Source organism: Talpa europaea, assembly GCF_964194135.1.
Source record: "Talpa europaea genome assembly, chromosome: 15".
NCBI lineage: Eukaryota > Metazoa > Chordata > Mammalia > Eulipotyphla > Talpidae > Talpa > Talpa europaea.
In genome coordinates, this window is record NC_140083.1 from 68515701 (window position 1) to 68536064 (window position 20364).

Genomic DNA, 20364 nt, shown 5'->3' on the forward strand with positions numbered 1-20364 from the left:
ATTAAGTAAACCACTCCTGCTATAGTTAGTGTTAAAAAAAATTGTGAAAGAGAAGAATACTTCAGACTTTGGAAGAAAAAGATTTTTGGATGGGGTGGGAGTTGAGCAGAAGACTACAAAAGAGGAGAATTTGGATTGGCAAAGAGAAAAGAAGATTCAAGTTAAAAAATTTTGAGAGAATTTCCAGAGATGGTGTTTGCAATTTAAGGAAAGTAGATTTGAAATGATATTTTACAAGGTCTCATTTTGCACAGGGAGTCAGCTACTCTGGTGTGGATGCCAATAGAGTTCATTAAGTCCTTTATCAGTAAAAGTCTATGCTAACCAACATGTTTCAGGCAGCGTGACAGAGCCTGAAACACCTTGTGTCAGATATACATAATCCATAGCTCACGTCATTACTATTCAGTGTTGTCACAGGTGTGTGAATATATAACATAATGCTCACTATCACGAAGGAAGTACAGGAGGCCATGTAGCAACATAAAAATTACACCTAGGAGCCTCTTCAGAATAACTTTTTTAAAAGATTTATTTATTTATGAATAAAAGAACTGAGGTACAGGCCAAAGGTGTGGGGGTGAGAAGATTCACCGGAGACAGTGGGGAACAGAACAGGCAGATTGACTGAAATACACTGCTGAGGGGAGCAGTGAGCCAGTCAGGGGAGGTCTGCTGTAGCTTCCTGGCTGGGGATCAAATTCTTGCTGCAGTAGCTGCAGATAGCTTCAGAGGTTGCATCTTAACCCCTTGTGCCACCAGGGAGACCCATTCAGAATAACTTTGTCCTTGCATTCAATCCTTTCTGTTAGAGCCTTGTAGAAGAAAACCTTGTTTGCAGTTGGGAAAATGAATTTTATTTTATTTTATTTTATTTTAAAGATTTATTTATTTATTTATACAAGCACTGGGTACAGAGGGTGAGAGAATTCACCAGAGCCAGAGCGGGGAACAGAACAGGCAGACTAATGAAATATACTGTTGAGGGGAGCAGCGGGCACAGCAGGAGAGGTCTGCATGCCATGTGGGGCCCTTTCCAGTGGCAGGGGATCGAACCGGCACTGCAGAGGCTGCGGGCAGCTTTGCAGCCTCAGCGCTCAACCGCTGTGCCACCAGGGGAGGCCCAGGCAAATGAATTTTAGCAGAGCCCTTCAAGGCTTGTTTTTCTTGAGGCAGTGAACTGGTCCAATCCAATTATTTCAGGAGAGAACTTCTACCTTCATTTTTCTGAGAAGGTTTTCTTTTTCCTGGTATATTTTTCTTAGCTGTTCAATGCATGTGGATATAATTTGATATATTCATATCTCTGTCAACAGGTCCTACTGAAGAAGCTGCCTTCAGGTAAGAATGACTCTATCATAGTACACAGGTATTCAGCCCAGAATAAATGCATATTTGGGGCCTGTGGGCCTACAGCTTTCCTTTGTTCCCCTTTGTTTTTCTTTTTTTATTGTATTCCCCTTCTTTTTTCTTTCTTTCATTTTGTTTTTCTGTGTTTTCCACTTCATTCTCTATGATTATTAAACATTTTATCTTTGCTCCTATGTCTTTTGTTTTCTATTTAAATAAATTCTCTTCAGCTTTGTTCTATTACTATCTTACTACTCCTCTTATCTCTTTAAACCACATTTTTAGGGGCCTCCCCTGGTGGTGCAGCGGTTGAGCCCTGGGCTGTGAGGCTGCCCACAGCCTCTGCAGCACCGGTTCATTCCCCGGCCACCGGTGAGGGTCCCACAAAAAAAAATCACATTTTTAGGGTGATTAGTGAAAAATCCAGGGAAGTTACCTGTTCCATTGATAGTTTTTTAATATATGCCCATTTTCCAGTCACACCGTTAAAGAGAGACCACTGTCAGGCAGTATTATATCATGTTCTTCTACCCACCTATGGAATAAATGCAGGTGATACCTTAGAGATGAGTGGGAAATACTTGGAAGCTACAGCTCACGCTCCACCATAAGGCAAAGAACAGTCCTCAACACACACCTGAGCTTTCAGAGTCTCAGATGTGAGATCGGGAGAATGTAGAACCTAAAGTTGCCACAGAGAACAAGAAAGAGAACCTAAAATTGCCACAGAGAACAAGAAAAAATATGGAATTGATGTGAAAGAGTCCTAAGGCCAAACTACTTCCTTCTCAGACTTGACTATAGAAACTTGTTGGCAATTTGAGATTTCCACACCAGAGAAAACCTAGTCAGAGTTCACCGGGGAATAAGAAAATGAATGATTGGGACATCCTAATGTGACTCTAATTATAAATGTCGCCCCACTTTACTATCACCTGAAAGAACAGAACCAACAAAAACTCAGGCCCCCAGAAACAGGTGTGCTCATCCAGATCATGAAAGTCCCAGGTAAAGCAATGAAGAATCTTAGGCTTCTATGGCACCTCTAGGCATGAAATAGAAAGATGAGAACATCATGAGAAACCTTCAAAGAGAAAGAAGGACACATTTATACATGAACAGGAGCACCAGACCGTGTACACAGTGGTAACCACACAACAGGAGTGGGGCATGATCTCTTCAGTGTTTGTGAGGGAAATGATGGTCATTCAGATGGGCCCCTGGATAACTTAGAGGCTGAAAGAGGAAAAAAAAAAAAAAAGGTTCCTGAGATGTCATGACTTATTTTTTTAAAGATTTATTTATTTATGCATACAAGAGCTGGGATATAGACCAGAGATGCAGGGGGTGAGAGGATTCACCAGAGACAGCGGGGAGCAGAACAGGCAGACTGACTGAAACACACTGCTGAGGGGAGCAGTGGATGAGACAGGAGAGGTCTGCTGCACCATGTGGGTAGCTCCCTAGATGGCCGGGGATCAAACTCTTGCTGCAGAGGTGGCGGATTGCTTCATAGTGTAGTGCTTAACCCCTTGCGCCACCAGGGAGGCCCCCTATAACTTTTTTTTTCCAGTACATATTTGTATATCTCCCTTTAATGAGGATATGTTAACTTCTGTAGGGGTGTCAGGTTTTAGAACTCCTGACAGAAGAGGGAGCATGAAGTGAGTTCTAATGTCCCACTAAGATGGCATGAAAACAAGGAGTGCTTTTTATGTTTCAGAAGGGTAATCAAACCCCAGGAATTTGCAGCCTTCTTTAACCCAACACAACTCCGTAAAGAGACCTGTCTGCTCTATGAAATCCAGTGGGGAAGGAGTCAAAAGATCTGGCGACATTCAGTTGAAAACACTAACAAACACGCTGAAGTCAATTTTATAGAAAAATTTATTGCAGAAAGAAGTCTTCGTTCAACAGTCAGCTGCACCATCATCTGGTTCTTGTCCTGGAGCCCCTGTTCTGAATGCTCGCAGGTTATTAGAGAATTTTTGAGTCAACATCCTAATGTGACTCTCATTATAAACGTCGCCCGGCTTTACTATCACCTGGATGAATCGAACCGGCAAGGACTCAGGGACCTCAGAAACAGCGGTGTGCTCATCCAGGTCATGAAAGTCCCAGGTAAAAGCAATGAAGAATCTTAAGTTTCTATGAGACAAGGGCTGGTGGTTTGATTCTGGGCCAGGAGATTATCCCAGGCTGCAAGTCTCAGATGTGAAAGTTCAAAAGAATGCAAGAGAGAACCAGGTGTGAAATTCAGAGCAAGGACAAGATCAAAGATCTCACTCCTTTCTCCACCCTTCCCATTCTGGCTGCCCAGCTATCTTTAAATGAGCTGCCTTGATTTTTCCTCTTGGATTCTGGGCGAGCCTTTCCCGCTCTAGCAACTAACTGGCAATAGGGTTCTTTTTCTGATATATTTTTAAAGTGGACATTTTTGAATATGTTTTTGCTGATGAACCAACCTGTGCATTCCTTAGACTACCACTACTGCTGGAGGAATTTTGTGAACTACTCACCTGGGGAAGAAGATCACTGTCCAAGATTCCCACATGAGCTTATGAATCTGTATTCACTGGAACTCCACTGCATTTTTCTAGTAAGTAACTTACAGGGCTAAAGATTCTGATCCACGGGCCTCCCCTGGTGGTGCAGCGATTGAGCGCTGGGCTGTGAAGCTGCCCTCAGCCTCTGCAACCCTGGTTTGATCCCTGGCCACCGGTGAGGGTCCCACATAGCACACAGATCTCTTCTGTTGCACCCACTGCTCCCCTCAGCAGTGTATTTCATCACTCTGCCTGTTCTGTTCCCCACCCTGGCTCTGGTGAGTCCTGTCACCCTCCCACACTTCTGACTGTACCCAGTGCTTGTATAAATAAATAAATAAATAAATCTTTAAAAAAAAAAAAAAGATTCTGATCCACAAAGCAGCATCCTTCTTCAGTCTTCTTGCCTGATTTTTAAAAATATTTATTTATTTATGCATACAAGAACTGGGGTACAGGCCAGAGGTGCGGAGAGAGAGAGATTTCACCAGAGACAGAGTGGGGAGCAGAATAGGCAGACTGAATGAAATATACTGCTGAGGAGAGACAGGAGAGGTCTGCTGCACCAGGTGGGTTAGCTCCCTGGCCTGGGATGGAACTTGTGCTGCAGTGGCTACAAAAAGTTTCATAGTGCTGAGACTTAACCCCTTGCACCACCAGGGAGATCCCTCCCCTGATCTTTTTGACATGGACTGTCCTCACCATCTCCTTGCCACGTACATGGAGATTTTGTTCCTTAGCTAGTTTACCCATGTCTGCAAAATGTGAGACCAAAACAACCTTTTTGTGGGAGTTAAGTGGGGGAAGGGAATGGATGCATGGGTATAGGATATAGGTCAAGCCCATTGTAATTCAACTGTAGTTTTTATTGTTAGCACAGCTCACCCTGGCTCTAAAGATGCAGATCTTTCCCTGTATTGGTGTGTGTCATGGACTGAAGGCTGCAGTGTCTGTTGATGTTCACTGTAAAGTAGCTTAATGGTCTTCCTATGGTGTCTTTAAATGTTAGTGGTGATAATAGCTTTAAGAAAAATATACTAATTTCTGTCTTTTTTTCAGGGTCTCCCTTCTTGTTTCACGATTTCAAGAAGACGTCACAAAACACTTAATTTGTTCACACTCACTCCTCAGAAATGTCATTATGAAATGTTTCCACCACATATCCTTTCAGCCATAGGCTCTGATTTACGTTTACTCCTTTACTCCAACTTCCTGTGACTTCAAGATGAATGGAATGATTTGGTGTGTATATTGTTTCAAGAACAGGCAAAGATAACACCCTAAATGGTGAATACTGTGAAGAATGTAGAAGTTTTCAGTGTGTGATTCTATTCACTAAAAATGGATTATCTGAGAAAGAAGTAAGGAAAAGAATCCTATTTTCTAGAGTATCAAAAAACAACAAATAAAATACTTAGGAATAAATTTAACCAAGGTGATAACAAATCTCTACACTGAAAATGACAAGATGTTGATGAAATTGAAGACACAAATAAATGAAAAGATTCCCATGGATTGGAAGAACTGCTATTGTTAAAATGTGCATGCTACCCAAAATCATCTAGAGATTCAGTGCAATCACTATCAAGGGTCCATTGTCTATTTTACAGAAAGAAATAGAAAAAAAAATCCCATTTCCTATGATACCAGGAAAGACTCTGAATAGTTAAAGCAATCCTGAGAAAGAAGAAATCTGAAGCATCATTCTTCTTGGTTTCAAGCTATATTACAAGGTAACAGTAATCAAAACAGTGTAGTATTTGCCTAAAAACAGACACAGACCAATGGAACAGAATCGACAGCTCAGAAACGAATCCATGCACACGTAGTAAACTAATATTTGACAAGGAAACCAAGAATATTCAATGGTGAAAGGACAATGTTCAATAAATGGTGCTGGAAAAATCAATATTCACATGAAAAAGACTGAAACAAGTCCTTTATCAATAATAAAGGGTTTTGGTTATTTTGAAATTTAATTATTTGTTTATTTTACCATTCAGCTGTAGAAGTTCATTATATATTTTGAATACTTGTCCCTTACCAGATATGTGGTTTGCAAATATTTTCCCCCAGTCTATAGTTTGCCATTTCATTTTGCTGACTATTTCTTTTTGTGTGTAGACACTTTCAGTTTACAGCAGCACAACTTGTTTATTTTGCTTTGTTGCTTGGACTTTTGGTGACACATTCATAAACTCATTACAAACACTAATGTCAAGGAGCCATTTTCCAATTTTTTAGGAGTTTTATGAATTTAAGTTATATTTAGGTATTTATTCCATTTGAATTAATTTTTGTAGGTGGTGTTAAGATTACTTCATCTATAAAATTTTGAGGATTATTGTTTAAGAAAATAGAAAAGATTGCTCACATATGGCTTTAGAAAAAGGAAAATTAAATGCCAGAAACTTCTGTTTCTAAGTATTAGATCTCTATTGTGGTATAACATATTACCCTAAATCCTAGTGGCTTTGTCAAGAAACAGCTATCATCTCACAATATGTGTGCCAAGAATTTGGGAGTGACTTTTTGTATATATGTGTGAGTAACTTTATGTGAATGTGGTGACTTTTGGATAGTCATAGGTAATTCAAAGCTGGTGTCTGTTTACCTGAGGAATAAATCATGTGATGAGACATCTGTATCTTTTAGAAATACCCCACCATTACCTTTCCATCCTAGAAGTGAAGGAGCTAGAGGTTGAATTCAGGATGGATGCAAATGATGTGATCAATCCCCTTATGTAAAGAGGCTTCCATAAAAACTCAAAAGGAGGGCTTCAGAGGCATTCTGAATTGTGAGCAAGAAGGCATCCATGTGTTGAAAGGATGATGCACCCCAAGATGCAAAAGATTGAAGCTTCTGTGTGCAGGATTCTTCCTGATCTCACCCTATGTACCTCTCCATCTGGGTGTTTATTTGTATACTTCATTATCCTTTGTGGTAAACTGGCAATCTAGTAGGTAAAGTGTTTTCCTGAGTTGGGTGTGCTTCTCTAGGAAATAAATGGAATGCAAAGTGGCAGATCTGGGAATCTTGGATTTATAAACAGGAGGTGAAATAACAGTTAACAATCTAGACTTCAAATGATATCTGAAATGAAAGGGATCTGACATTTATTCTCAGTAGATTATGTCAAAACTGAATTGCACTGTAAGACACCCAGCTGCTGTCTGCAGAAGACCAGAGTCTTGGATCTCCCTGGTGGCACAAGGGGTTAAGTCTCAGCTTTATGAAGCTATCAGCAGCCACTGCAGCATGAGTTCAATCCCCGGCCAGGGAGCTAACCCACATGGCACAGCAGACCTCTCCTGCCTGCCCTTTGTTCCCCTAAGCAGTGTATATAGTATATCTGCCTGTTCTGCTCCCCACTCTGTCTCCTGTCTCCAGAGAATCCGCTCACCTCTCCTCACCTCTGGCCTACACTCCAGCTCTTGTATACTTAAATTAAAAAATCTTTAAAAAAAAGAAAACCAGAGTCTTGCTTGGTGGGGAAAACTCCACACATCTGATCTCACAAGTGCTCAGTATGAGACACAGAAATTTTTTTTTCCACCTTAACTATTTTTAAGTGTGCAGTTCAGTAGTGCCAAGTGTCTTCGTTCTGTTGGGAAAGAGCCCTACAGAATATTTTCATGTTGCAAAATTAAAACGTCATACTAAAGGGCCTCCCCTGGTGGCGCAGCGGTTGAGCGCTGGGCTGCGAAGCTGCCAGGCAGCCTCTGCAGTGCTGGTTCGATCCCCGGCCCCCGGCGAGGGTCCCACATGGTGCACAGACCTCTCCTGCCACGCCCCCTGCTCCTCTCAGCAGTGTACTTCGGTCCTTCTGCCTGTTCTGCTCCCTGCTCTGGCTCTGATGAATTCTCTCACCCGCCCATGCCTCTGACTGTACCCACTGCTTGTATAAATGAATAAATAAATCTTTAAAAAAAAGTCATACTGAATATCAGCTCCCCATTTCCTCCTCTCCCAACTTCTGCAACCACCATTCTACTTTCTGTTTACATTAACTTAATAACTTTAGATATTTTATTTGAGACATCATAGAGTATTTCTTTTGTGACTGACTTAATTCTCTTAGCATAATGTTCTCAAGATTAATTCAAGTTGTAGCATGTGACAAGATTTCCTACTTAAGGGTAAGTAACATGCCATCATTAATGGTATATCCAGATCTTTTTTTTATTATTATTATTTATTTATAGAGGCATGTTTTTATTTATTTGTTTGTTTGTTTTGTTTATACATGCTCTGGGTACAGTCAGAAGTGCAGGAGGGTGAGAGAATCCACCAGAGCCAGAGCGGGGAGCAGAGCAGGCAGAAGGACAGAAGTACACTGCTGAGGGGAGCAGCGGGTGGCAGGAGAGGTCTGCGCGCCATGTGGGACCCTCCTCCCGTGGCCGGGGAGCAGCCGGGGATCGAAACAGCGCCGCAGAGGCTGCGGGCAGCTTCGCAACCTAGAGCTCAACCGCTGAGCCACCGGGGAGGTCCGGTATATCCAGATCTTACTTAACTTTTTAGTTGGCTTGCTTCCACCTTTTTGTATTATGGGGGCAGCCAGGGAGAAGTATAAGAGTTCACCAGAGACCAAGTGAAGAACAGAGCAGAGCAAATAGATTTACTGACATATACTGTAGAGAGAAACAGTGGGCAAGACACGCAAGGACTCTACTACACACAGAGGGAGGGTCCTGAGGCTCTGTTTATACTCCAGGTGTCATTGATTGGTTAAGGTGACCAGTCTTGGGTGTGTCCTGACTTATGATCTGAATTAGCATAGAGGATCATCAGCTTAATGTCCAGGGTCCCTCCCTTGGCAATCCCATCCACTCCCTTTATCCCTTCAAGCCTCCCAAACTTGCCTGCTGGGCAAGGAGTGGGGGCTTAGTTTTTAAATTTAGTAACCATAACACAAGTTAGGCTATTGTGAATAGTGTTACAAACATAGAAATGCAAATATCTTTTAATCCCACCCCTCCATTCAATTCTTTTGGCATACATATCCAGAAGTGGAACTTCTTAAATTCTATGTAAAATTTGAGGAATCACCACACTGTTTTTCATAGCTGCACCATCCATGGGTTCCAGAATAGGCAAATCTGGGGCCTTCCTGTTGGCGCAGCCAGGGTGGTGCAGCAGGTTGAGCGCAGCGCTGTGAAGATGTCCGCAGTGAAGCTGTCTGCAGCCTCTGCAGCGCCAATTCGATTCCCGGCTGGCCTGGGAGATTCCCACATGACACGGCAGACCTCTCCTGTCTCACCTGCTGCTCCCTTCAGCGGTGTATTTCGGTCTTTCTGCCTGTTCAGCTCCCTGCTCTGTCTCTGGTGAATTCTCTCACCATCCTGTGCCTCTGGCCCGTACCCCAGTGCTTATATAAATAAATCTTAAAAAAAAAAAAAAAAAGGCAAATACATAGAGGCAGAAAGTAGATTAGTGGTGATGTAGTTTGTAGAGTGTGGGATCCTGGGGTTCACTCTGGGAAAGATTTCCCCAGAGCTCCCATTTCAGAAACACGTGGCGAGTTTCCCAGATGGGTTTCTCCATGAGACAGAGATGTTAATTATATTTAAAGAGCAGGTTTGTTAGGGAAAGGGACAGGTTTGCTGAGAGAGGTCTGCATGGTCACAGACGGGCGGCCTTGAGGAGAGCTGCCTCCACTGAGGGAGGTCAGTGAGAAGCCCCAGCACGGTATAAATCATGGGCAGGCAGGAAGCTGCCACCCTGCAGAGGGAGAGAGTTGGTGAGAAGAGGCACCTGTATAGTCACAGGTGTGCAGTGGGAGTGCTGCCCCAAGCCTGTGCAGAGACTGCACTGATATAGTCCTTTTCTCCTTGGGAGTGGTTGCTCCTCCGTGGAGTGGCTATTTGTTGCTGATGTTGGGTAACAGGCAAAACTAGAAAGGGACCAGAGATTCCAGGGTGGGCCCAATCTCCATAGCTTTACCCTCAGGCCTGTGCTCCACTCCCCGTAGCATCTGATCCTGCTTGGGTCTCAAGCCTTGTGATAAGGCACTGGCGCCTGAGGGTCTGACCTCTACAGCTGGGTTAATGGTCATTGTTATTCCCCTCGACCCCACCTCCTTGTGAGTCAGGTTCTGGTCTTGGGGCACCTCCTTTCCAGTCTTTCTATTCTTGTCCTCCATCAAGTGGTTGCCAGAGGACTGGGGGAAAATAGATGATGTGAGAAATGAGTCCCTTAAAGCGATTGATTATTACAAAAGAATTCATTTGTACCCACACATAGGCATAAACAGATAAAAAATGGGGGGACATGATTTTATAGTAATGGATTTTTCATAAGCTCATAGTTCAGACTGTAGGAATTACATGGAGCAGCTGAAATTATATGCAAAACAATATATGTGTACTATTTTCTTTCTTTTTTTTTTTTTAATTTTTCTAGAGGCATGTCTTATTTATTTATTTGTTTATTATTTGTTTGTTTGTTTGGTTTATACATGCACTGGGTACAGTCAGAAGCGTGGGAGGGTGAGAGAATTCACCAGAGCCAGACCGGGGAGCAGAGCAGTCAGAAGGACCGAAGTACACTGCTGAGGGGAGCAGCGGGCGGCAGGAGAGGTCTGCGCGCCATGTGGGACCCTCCTCCGGTGGCCGGGGAGCAGCCGGGGATTGAACCAGCACTGCAGAGGCTGCAGGCAGCTTCGCAACCCAGCACTCAACCGCTGCGCCACCGGGGAGGCCCCGTACTATTTTCTGAGGAAGTCTATGTTTCATCAGATTCTCAGTAGGATGCTTGATCCTCCAAGCTGTAAGTTCTTTCCATGTTTTAATAGATCTGCTCTTCCCTGTTTTAATCAGCAGAGGGCAGAAATACAATTAGCAGTCAGTTCTTTATCATTTTCTAAAATTCAAGTCCTTGATTTCTGCTATTTCTGCTCTTGTTCTAGTTTGTCTCTAGGCTGAAATTCCCTTGCTACAAGCCTCCTTCATCTGGCAAAATCCTACATCTCTGCCCATATCAAAAGCAGCTCTTTGTCTTTAATTGAGATGGAGTCATTTTTTCCTTTCAGTTTCTATTTCCATTCAATACCTATGGTAGTTACCATAGTTTTCCCTTCAAAATTGCTATTGATTTAATTGTTATTTTTCCAGGAGCCTGTGGATAATTCCTCCATCAATCATCACAATAAAAATTCATCTTTATTTTATTGTTCTTTTTTTTTATGATTTATATATTTATTTATTTATTTTTAACAGAGGTATGTTTCATTTATTTATTTGTTTGTTTATACATGCACTGGGTACAGTCAGAAGCGCGGGAGGGTGAGAGAATCCACCAGAGCCAGAGCGGGGAGCAGAGCAGGCAGAAGGACCGAAGTACACTGCTGAGGGGAGCAGCGGGCGGCAGGAGAGGTCTGCGCGCCATGTGGGACCCTCCTCCTGTGGCCGGGGAGCAGCCGGGGATCGAACCGGCGCGGCAGAGGCCGGAGGCAGCTTCGCAACCCAGTGCTCAACCGCTGCGCCACCGGGGAAGCCCAAAAAAATTCATCTTTATTTTAAACATGAAAATATAGATGGTAGCTAAAATAGTCATCCTCAAGGAAGTTTCCCTAAGATCTGTGTGCATCTTTCTCAGAAAGATAAATTTATATTATTGCCATATGGCAAAGGTAAGGGTTGCAAGGTTTGTGACAAATTTTTGTTCAAATGGATCTCCCTGGTGACTTAAGGGGTTAAGACGCAACCTATGACGCTGTCTGCAGCCACTGCAGCATGAGTTTGATCCCCACCAGGGAACTACCCACATGGCGCAGCAGACCTCTCCTGACTTGCCTCCTGCTCCCCTCAGCAGTGTATTTCAGTCAATATGGCTGTTCTGTTCCCTGCTGTCTCTGGTGAATCCTCTCACATAGCCCCCACGTCTGGCCTGTACCCCAGTTCTTGTATGTATAAATAAACAAATCTTTAAAAAAAAAGTTGATAAAAGCAAAAGATCCTTGTTCTTTCCTATTATGAGTCACATAACTCCTTTGGTATTTTTCTATATTATATATATATATATATATATATATATATACACACCTGTATATATATATATGTTTGTTTTTTTTTTATTTATTTATTTGTTTGTTTGTTTGTTTTGTTTATACATGCACTGGGTACATTCAGAAGCGCAGGAGGGCGAGAGAATTCACCAGAGCCAGAGCGGGGAGCAGAGCAGGCAGAAGGACCGAAGTACACTGCTGAGGGGAGCAGCGGGCGGCAGGTTAGGTCTGCCGCCATGTGGGACCCTCCTCCGGTGGCCGGGGAGCAGCCGGGGATCGAACTGGCGCTGCAGAGGCCGCGGGCAGCTTCGCAACCCAGCGCTCAACCGCTGCGCCACCGGGGAGGCCCTATGTTTGTTTTTAAAGTAACAGTGCTTAGCATGAGATCTGCCATGGAAAGTTGATGACTAGGAAAATTTGTAACTTGCTTTCTTTATTTTTTTTAAAGATTCATTACTTATTTATACAAGAACTGGGGTACAGCCACAGATGTGGGAGGGTGAGAGAATTCATCAGAGACAGAGTGGGGAGCAGAACAGGCAGATGGACTAAAGACACTGTTGAGGGGGGCAGCAGGTGAGGCAGGAGAGGTTTACCACGCCATGTGGGTTTCTCCCTGGCCGGCCTGGAATCAAACCCGCACTGCAGAGGTTGCAGACAACTTCACAGCGCAGCGCTCAACCCCCTGTAACTTGCTTTCTTTAAAGCTCAGCTTCTTTATCTATGAAACAAAAGTAACAACACCTACCTCAAAAGACAGTGAAATGATGTTGATGAATAACACATAGAATAATGCCTAACATTAATAAGTCAGTTTTCCTCTATCTAGAGTCTAGTACAATTCTCTATCTAGAGTCTAGTACAATCATGATAGAGTCTAGTACATTCATTTATTTATATAAGCACTGGGTACAGTCAGAAGTGCGGGAGGGTGAGAGAATTCACCAGAGCCAGAGAGGGGAGCAGAGCAGGCAGAAGGACTGAGGTACACTGCTGAGGGGAGCAGCGGGCGGCAGGAGAGGTCTGCGCGCCATGTGGGACCCTCCTGTGGCCGGGGAGCAGCCGGGAATTGAACCAGCGCTGCAGAGGCTGCGGGCAGCTTCATAATCCAGCGCTCAACCGCTGCGCCACCGGGGAGGCCCCAATCATGATGGATTTTTAAGGAAGAAAAACTCTATAAACACAAATGTATTGATATTTCAGACATAACAGTTATAAAAAGATTTATTATTTAAAGATTTACTTTATAAACACCCTATTCCTATTTTTGACAGCTAGCCACAGCCACATTCATCCACTACCATGTTTTCATAATGACGTAGAATGACGTTGTCGTCATTGTCCTGGTAGAGCATGGAAATGGGGGACAGCTTGGTGGGGATACAGACGGCCTGGGGGATGTCTGGTTCGACTGCATGCATCAGTGCTTGCATGAAAGCGTAATTGGAACTGTTGAGGGAGGTGGTCAGTGAGAAAGGACAGTTTCCGTGACAGTAATTTGCCATGAAGCCCTTGGGGGCAATGATCCACTTGTCCCAGCCCAGGTCCTGGAAGTTGATGAAGAGCTGGTGACGATGGCAGAGATTCTTATAGGAAGTCATAGGGACAGAGGGGGCTGCTCTCTTTTTTCGGAAAGCAGGGTGACACTGCTCAGGGTTGAGGGTTACCATCAGCAGGTGAGCATTCAGGGAAGTTCTCAGTCTAGAACAGGTGTCGTCATGCTGAAAATTCCTCTCTGAACCTTGATTTCCCTTGATCAGTATCTCCAGGAATAAACCTAAGTTCTTCAGGGAGTTGTTCTTCCAATTCTTAAGCACACTCAGCAGGTTAAAGTGAAGAGCGCCTTGAGGCCATGGTACTGACTGCAGGATTAACATTCGACCTGATGGTGGGATGGATGGACCCCACACATGAGGCTCCCTGACCAGGGACAAAGCCAACTCCAGCTCTGGGTGTAGGTTGTAGTAGGTGTTGGGCCCCAAGTCCAAGCCCAGCCGGGCCACTGTTAACTGCTCCTTCTCTTCGATGGCTGACAGGTTAAAATAGAGGAGCTTCTGCAGGCAGGAGGAGACTTGGGGAGGTTTAGAGTACAGAAAGAAACCTAGGTAGAAACAGACACATGTAGGAGTCATTGTAACATATTTACTTCCTATTCACCTGCATGATTTAAATGCCCAATGTGGGCCTCCCTGGTGGTGCAAGGGGTTAAGCACAGCACTATGAAGCAATCCACAGCCTCTGTAGCACGAGTTCCAACCCCAGCCAGGGAGCAAATCACATGGCGAGGCAGACCTCTCTTGACTGGCCTGCTGCTCCCCTCAGCAGTGTATTTCAGTCAATCTGCCTGTTCTGCTCCTCACTCTGTCTCTGGTGAATCCTCTCACCACCCCCTTCTGCATTTCTGGCCTGTACCTCAGGTCGTGTATGCATAAATGAATAAAAATCTTTTTACAAAAGCTTTTAAAATAAATAAAAAATAAATGCCCAATGTAACATGTATAGCCACATATGCAAAACAAGGAAGGGCAGGAAATTATCATTTATACACAAAGCTTAGCATTTGGGACCATTTATTTCTTTCTTCATTCAAGGCCAGAGACCCTGATCTTTACACCTGTGGACCCCCAAGCAGTCCTGAATAGACTTTGGAAGCTCCATTAACTTAGATGGGAAAAAGATTTATTTTCACTAAACTCTTTTAAATGAAATTGAGCATATCCTTTAATCATGAATATCAGCAACAAATTCCAATATTATCTGGGCCTGTGGCATTGTTACCAATAAAAATCAAAGGAATGTTCATATGTTAGATAATGAAAAATATCTTGAAACAGCATTTATGCTCACACTACTTTGAAATTATAATTCTAGTCCCTTTGCGAGATCTTATTATTTGTTGCTTAAATTAAGACAGACAATTTACTAAACAAAATATTTATTTATTTATTTATTTATTTATTTATTTTTTAATAGAGGCATGTTTTATTTATTTATTTGTTTGTTTGTTTTGTTTATACATGCACTGGGTACAGTCAGAAGCGTGGGAGGGTGAGAGAATTCACCAGAGCCAGAGCGGGGAGCAGAGCAGGCAGAAGGACCGAAGCACACTGCTGAGGGGAGCAGTGGGCGGCAGGAGAGGTCTGCGCGCCATGTGGGACCCTCCTCCGCTGGCTGGGGAGCAGCCGGGGATCGAACCGGCACTGCAGAGGCTGCTGGCAGCTTCGCAACCCAGCGCTCAACCGCTGCGCCACCGGGGAGGCCCTAAACAAAATATTTTTAAAATATTTATTTTTAATTTTGTAAAAGAATTTTAGTATTGAATTGATTTCTGGGTTTTGAAAAATATTTTATTTGGGGCAGATAAACCATTGTTCTGAGATGTCAGTATAAAGGTGACCAGTAGAAGAGAAGGGATTAACCAGAGGAGGCATGAGGAATCCTCTAGGGTTCTGTCACGTTCTGTTTCTTACTTTTTTTTTTCTAAAGATTTATTTATTTATGCATACAAGAGCTGGGGTACAGGCCAGACGTGTGGGGGATGAGAGGATTCACCTCCTAGGCCAGAGGTGTGGGGGGTGAGAGACAGAGTGGTGAACAGAACAGGCAGATTGACCGAAGTACACTGTTAAGGGGAGTAGTGGGTGAGACAGGAGAGGTTTGCTGCGCCTTGTGGGTAGCTCCCTGGCTGGGAATCAAACTTATACTGCAGTGGCTGCAGATAGCTTCACAGGTTGTGTCTTAACACTTTGTTCCACGAGAGAGGCCCCACGTTCTGTTTCTTGATCTGAATGCTGATTATTCCTTGAAAATTCATTGAACTGTTCTCTATGGTTTATGCATTTTCAGAATGTATGTTACATTTCAACTAGTATCTAGTTTTTAAAATTGTCAAATTGTGGGAAAGTGAGAATTCTGACATACTTATGGTGAGCTATAACTTTTGTTTTCTTTTTTGTTGTTGTTTTAAAGATTCATTTATTCATGCATACAAGAGCTGGGGTCAGGCCAGAGGTTGGGGGGCGGGGAGGTGGGATGGGGTGAGAGGATTCACCAGAGACAGAGCGGGGAACAGAACAGGCAGACTGAAACACACTGCTGAGGGGAGCAGCAGGCAAGACAGGAGAGGTCTGCTATGGCCATGTGGGTTTCTCCCTGGCCTGCCAGGGATTGAACTGGTACTTCAGAGGCTGCAGATTGCTTCATAGTGCGTTGCTTAACCCCTTGTGCCACCAGGGAGGCCCAGTGGGCTATATAACTTTTGTAGGACATTTGCTATATATTGAAAGTATGAATGTAGCTACTCTTTGGTACAGGAATCTCTCAGAATTTATCCTAGGAATTACACACACACACATAGTGGATACCTACACCTATCTAATTGCATCAGTTACATAAATTATTTCCTGTCCAGGCAATGGAATGTCAGGCAACCATTAAAAAAAGGGTAAGTTGGGGCCTCCCTGGAGGTACAAAGGTTTAAGACGCAACCAATGAAGCTGTCCGCAGCCACTGCAGCACACATCCTTCGGCCTCGGCGGGCCAGGGAGAAACCCACATGGCACAGCTGACCTCTCCTGACTTGCCTGCTGCTCCCCTCAGCAGTGTATTTCAGTCAGTCTGCCTGTGCTGTTCCCCACTCTGTCTCTAATGAATCCTTTCACCCCCCACACCTCTGGCCTATACTCCAGCTCCTTTATGCATAAACAAATAAATCTTTTAAAAAAAAAAAAAAGGGGTAAGTGGACTGCTTGTTCTGACTTGACAGAAATGTTCATAATACTAGAGGAATGTAAAGTACAAAATATTCACATTTATAAAATAATATTACAAGTTTATATTACATATATTAAAAGGAGAAAAATGTGGAAGAATATACAACTATTAGTGGTTTTCTTTAGGAGGAGCATTAGGGAGGGAAAATGCTAAGATTAAGCCCTTTCTCTGTATCATTTGAGATTATGATCACCACAAAAATCTGTTCTGTCCATGGGAGAGGGATAAATGAGGGCTCAATCTCCAAACTGTATCCTCAGCTATTTTCTACTCCTTCCATGAAAAACCCCGGAATTTTCCCTGAAACTTCACCCTCACCCCGACTCCCCACCACCACTACCGAGGCCCTGAGCCAGTAATACTGAGACTATGTGTGGAAGTGATTAGTTGGTCTTTCCCCCTTCTATATTCTTTCTTTTTTTTTTAAGATTTATTTATGCATACAAGAACTGGGGTATAGGCCAGAGGTGCACTGGGGTGAGAGGATTCACCAGAGACAGAGTGGGGAGCAGAACAGGCAGATCTACTGAAATACACTGCTGAGGGGAGCAACGGGCATGACAGAAGAGGTCTGCTATGGCCATGTGGGTTAGCTCCCTGGCTGGCCAGGCTCGAACTTATGCTGTAGTGGCTGGTGATAGCTTGATAGCTCTGTGTCTTTAACCCCTGTGCCATTAGGGAGGCCCTCTATAAATTCTTATAGGGCAAATTTATCTATCATCTCTATATTCTCATACATAGTTCCCAGCACAGAGTGGGTATCCAATCAACACTTCTTGGAAAAATTCAAATCTTATCTCCAGTTGCCATAAAACTACTTAACAGGGGCTCTCCAACTTCACCTACAAACCACCTGGAAGGCTGTATAGAAATGCAGATTAAACACCCATCTCTAATTTTGAATAAGAATTGGGTGGGAGAATGACAGGCAGGAACTGGACTGGGGAATCTACTTCAAACCCAGCACCTAGGTAGTTTTGGCGGCTGGTCAGTTAGGCAGAGTATACTAAATGGCACTCAGACAGATGCTTATGTAAAGGATGAGAAAGGCATATATCATGGATCAGTATTCACAAATCAAGAATAACCTTTCCATCCAAAAATAGTGAGGAGGTATAGAGAAACAAAGCAGGATTTATAAACCTAACTCAATATTTTTGTCCCTTGCTTGCCATGTCTTTAGGACATGGAGACTGAGGCCTAATTCCATCCTCAATGCTTCCACCTAAATTGTAAACACAAAACTGTTGATTCAGAATGAATCTATTTGGAATCCTGACTTTTTTCAAGCACTATCTATAGGATCTTGAATAGAGTACAGGTTATCTACTGCCTAAGCCTTAATTTCCTTAAGTAAAAAAGTTGATCCTAGTATATGTCTTCTTCCTCAATATTTGTGCTTGGATTAAATGAGATAAAATATATAAAAGACCAGCACAGGGCCTTCTAGGAACCCCTCAGTAATGGTTACTTCCCCTTTCTTTCCTTTCTTCACACCACCCACTGCCAGATTTTTCTCTTAGAAATACTACAATTTCCTTACCTTGATCAGGGAAAAGTCGGAGTACATTCCCACGGACACCCAGTTCCTTTATGTAGCATAAGTCTTGGGGAACCCCAATGGTGGCTGCTGCCTCTTGATCCTGAAACATTTTCTTCAAGAAATAAGGCACAGGTTGAAATTTCTGGGGAGAAGGCACCTTATCTAAGCCCAGAAACTGAAGGAAATGTTCTTGGAACTGGAACGTCTGGACCAAGGCCAGAGTTAACAGGAGGCAGAGAAGGAAGACTGTCTGGCACAGAAGCATGGCCTCTGAGCTGAGACAAAGCTGGCTAATCCCGCTGAAGGGAGCTCTAGCTCCTGACTGCCCAGCAATTCAGGTGCTGTTAATTTATCTGATGTAGGATAATCAAGTGTGAATTGCTCTCTTCCCAGCTCCTCAAAGGCAATTGGATGTGAAAAGATGTTGAATTTTTTTTCTCTTCCTTTGCTCTGCTCTTTGAGAAAAAAGTTCACAAAACAATGATTACAAAAAAAAAAAAAAAAAACCCACAAAACAATGATTACCCATGCTTGGAGCTAACTCTCAAAAACTCTGAGCCATGTCAGCAGTAGAGTGGCTTTTATTCACTCAACAAACTTGTGCTAAACATCTATGATGTGCAAAGCTCTGAGATAGGTAATAAACACATGTTAATGAATAATTAGGAATTTTATAATTCAAAGTCTAATTAGACAAACACATAGTTAGATTTCTTTTTTTTTTAACTGTGTGCACAGCTATGTAGGAAATCAAACCAGGGAGAACTTTTCCCAGTAAGTTATTTTGTTCATTTCACTTTGTCTTTTCTGATTAAAATCAAAAGTGGGCAGATTGGGTTAATTCTGATTCCTTTACTTATTAGCTATATAACATTGGGCATGCCACTTAACCTTAAGCTTTTTTCTCAACTGAAAATAAGAACTGATCTTTTAATTGGCCATGTAAATTGACAAGATGGTGTGTTGAAAGTGCTCTGTACACAGCCTACTAAATGGTTGACGTCAACTAGGAGTTGACTTCAGAGTCTGAGTGGATGTTTTTCAGTAAGATCCTCAGGCATTTAAGGGTGAAGAAATTACATGAAAAAGGATGTGGAGGTTAATGAAATGCTTAAGTATGGCAACAGATATCAATTTCTGGTTTTATTTTGTTTTGTTTTTTGGCTAAACTACAAGAAGCTTTTAAAATGCTATAAAAGAGCTAGCTTGCCTGTTACCAAAATCATTTCCAAGCTTTTTGAGGATGGAGACTTTATCTCCCTCTTTTTCTTAAAAAAAAAAAAAAAAATATATTCTTTATTTATGCATACAAGAACTAGGGTATAGGCCAGAGGTGCAGATGATGAGAGGATTCACCAGAGACAGAATGGGGAACAGAACAGGTGGGTTAATTGAAATAGTCTGCTGAGGGGAGCAATGGGCGAGACAGGAGAGGTCTGCTGCATCACGTGGGTCAGCTCCCTGGCCAGGGATCCAACTCAAGCCACAGTGGCTGGCAATAGCTTGACTTTCACCCCTGTACCACCAGGGAAGTCCCAGAACTTTATGTTTTTACCACTTTTATTGCAAGAACTTGTTTCCCTAAAGGAAAAACAAAATGTTGTATTTAATATATAATAATATAATAGTTTTCCATCATCAGCAGGATACAAGCCAAACCCTTTAACTTGGCACTTAAGAACGTTCCCGATATTCCTAGGTAGCCCACCACGTTTCCACTCATGTGTGACATATGGAGAAAGCAAAGAGATGAACTAAATAAAACAAAAATAAACTGTACCATAAGATCAATTAGTGGTTACCAGAGGAAAGGAGGTAGGAGGTGGGTAAATCAGGACAAAGGGGATAATGGTATAGGAAAGGATAGAACTGGACATTTAGTGGTAAACTAAAAGTGAATCACATCTGAAGCGTATATAACATTATAATGCAAAGGTATTTCAATAACATAAAAAAGATGGGTCTCCCTGGTGGCGCAAGGGGTTAAGACGCAACCTATGAAGCTATCGGCAGTCACTGCAGCAGGAGTTCCATCCCCAGCCAGGGATCAACCCACCTGGTGCAACAGACCTCTCCTGGCTCGCCTGTTGCTCCTCTCAGCAGTGTATTTCAATCTGCCTGTTCTGGTCCCCACTCTGTCTCTG

The 20364-nt window shown here is 43.0% G+C and overlaps 2 protein-coding genes across 2 annotated transcripts; one reads left to right on the forward strand and one right to left on the reverse strand.

Annotated features, from left to right (window-relative positions):
* Window positions 1–3009: 3009 nt before the first annotated feature.
* Window positions 3010–4344, forward strand: LOC311185453 (C->U-editing enzyme APOBEC-1-like; the record flags this gene model as incomplete). The annotated part of the gene is made up of 3 exons (XM_084256078.1): window positions 3010–3014; window positions 3074–3471; window positions 3831–4344. 3 exons carry the CDS (start codon window positions 3010–3012, stop codon window positions 3968–3970), a joined length of 543 nt encoding a protein of 180 aa, XP_084112204.1. The 3' UTR covers window positions 3971–4344.
* Window positions 4345–13178: 8834 nt separating this feature from the next.
* GDF3 (growth differentiation factor 3) lies at window positions 13179–18485 on the reverse strand (the record flags this gene model as incomplete). The annotated part of the gene is made up of 2 exons (XM_084256080.1): window positions 13179–14005; window positions 18221–18485. The coding sequence occupies 2 exons, from the start codon at window positions 18483–18485 to the stop codon at window positions 13179–13181; spliced, it is 1092 nt and encodes a 363-aa protein (XP_084112206.1).
* Between the last annotated feature and the right edge of the window lie 1879 nt (window positions 18486–20364).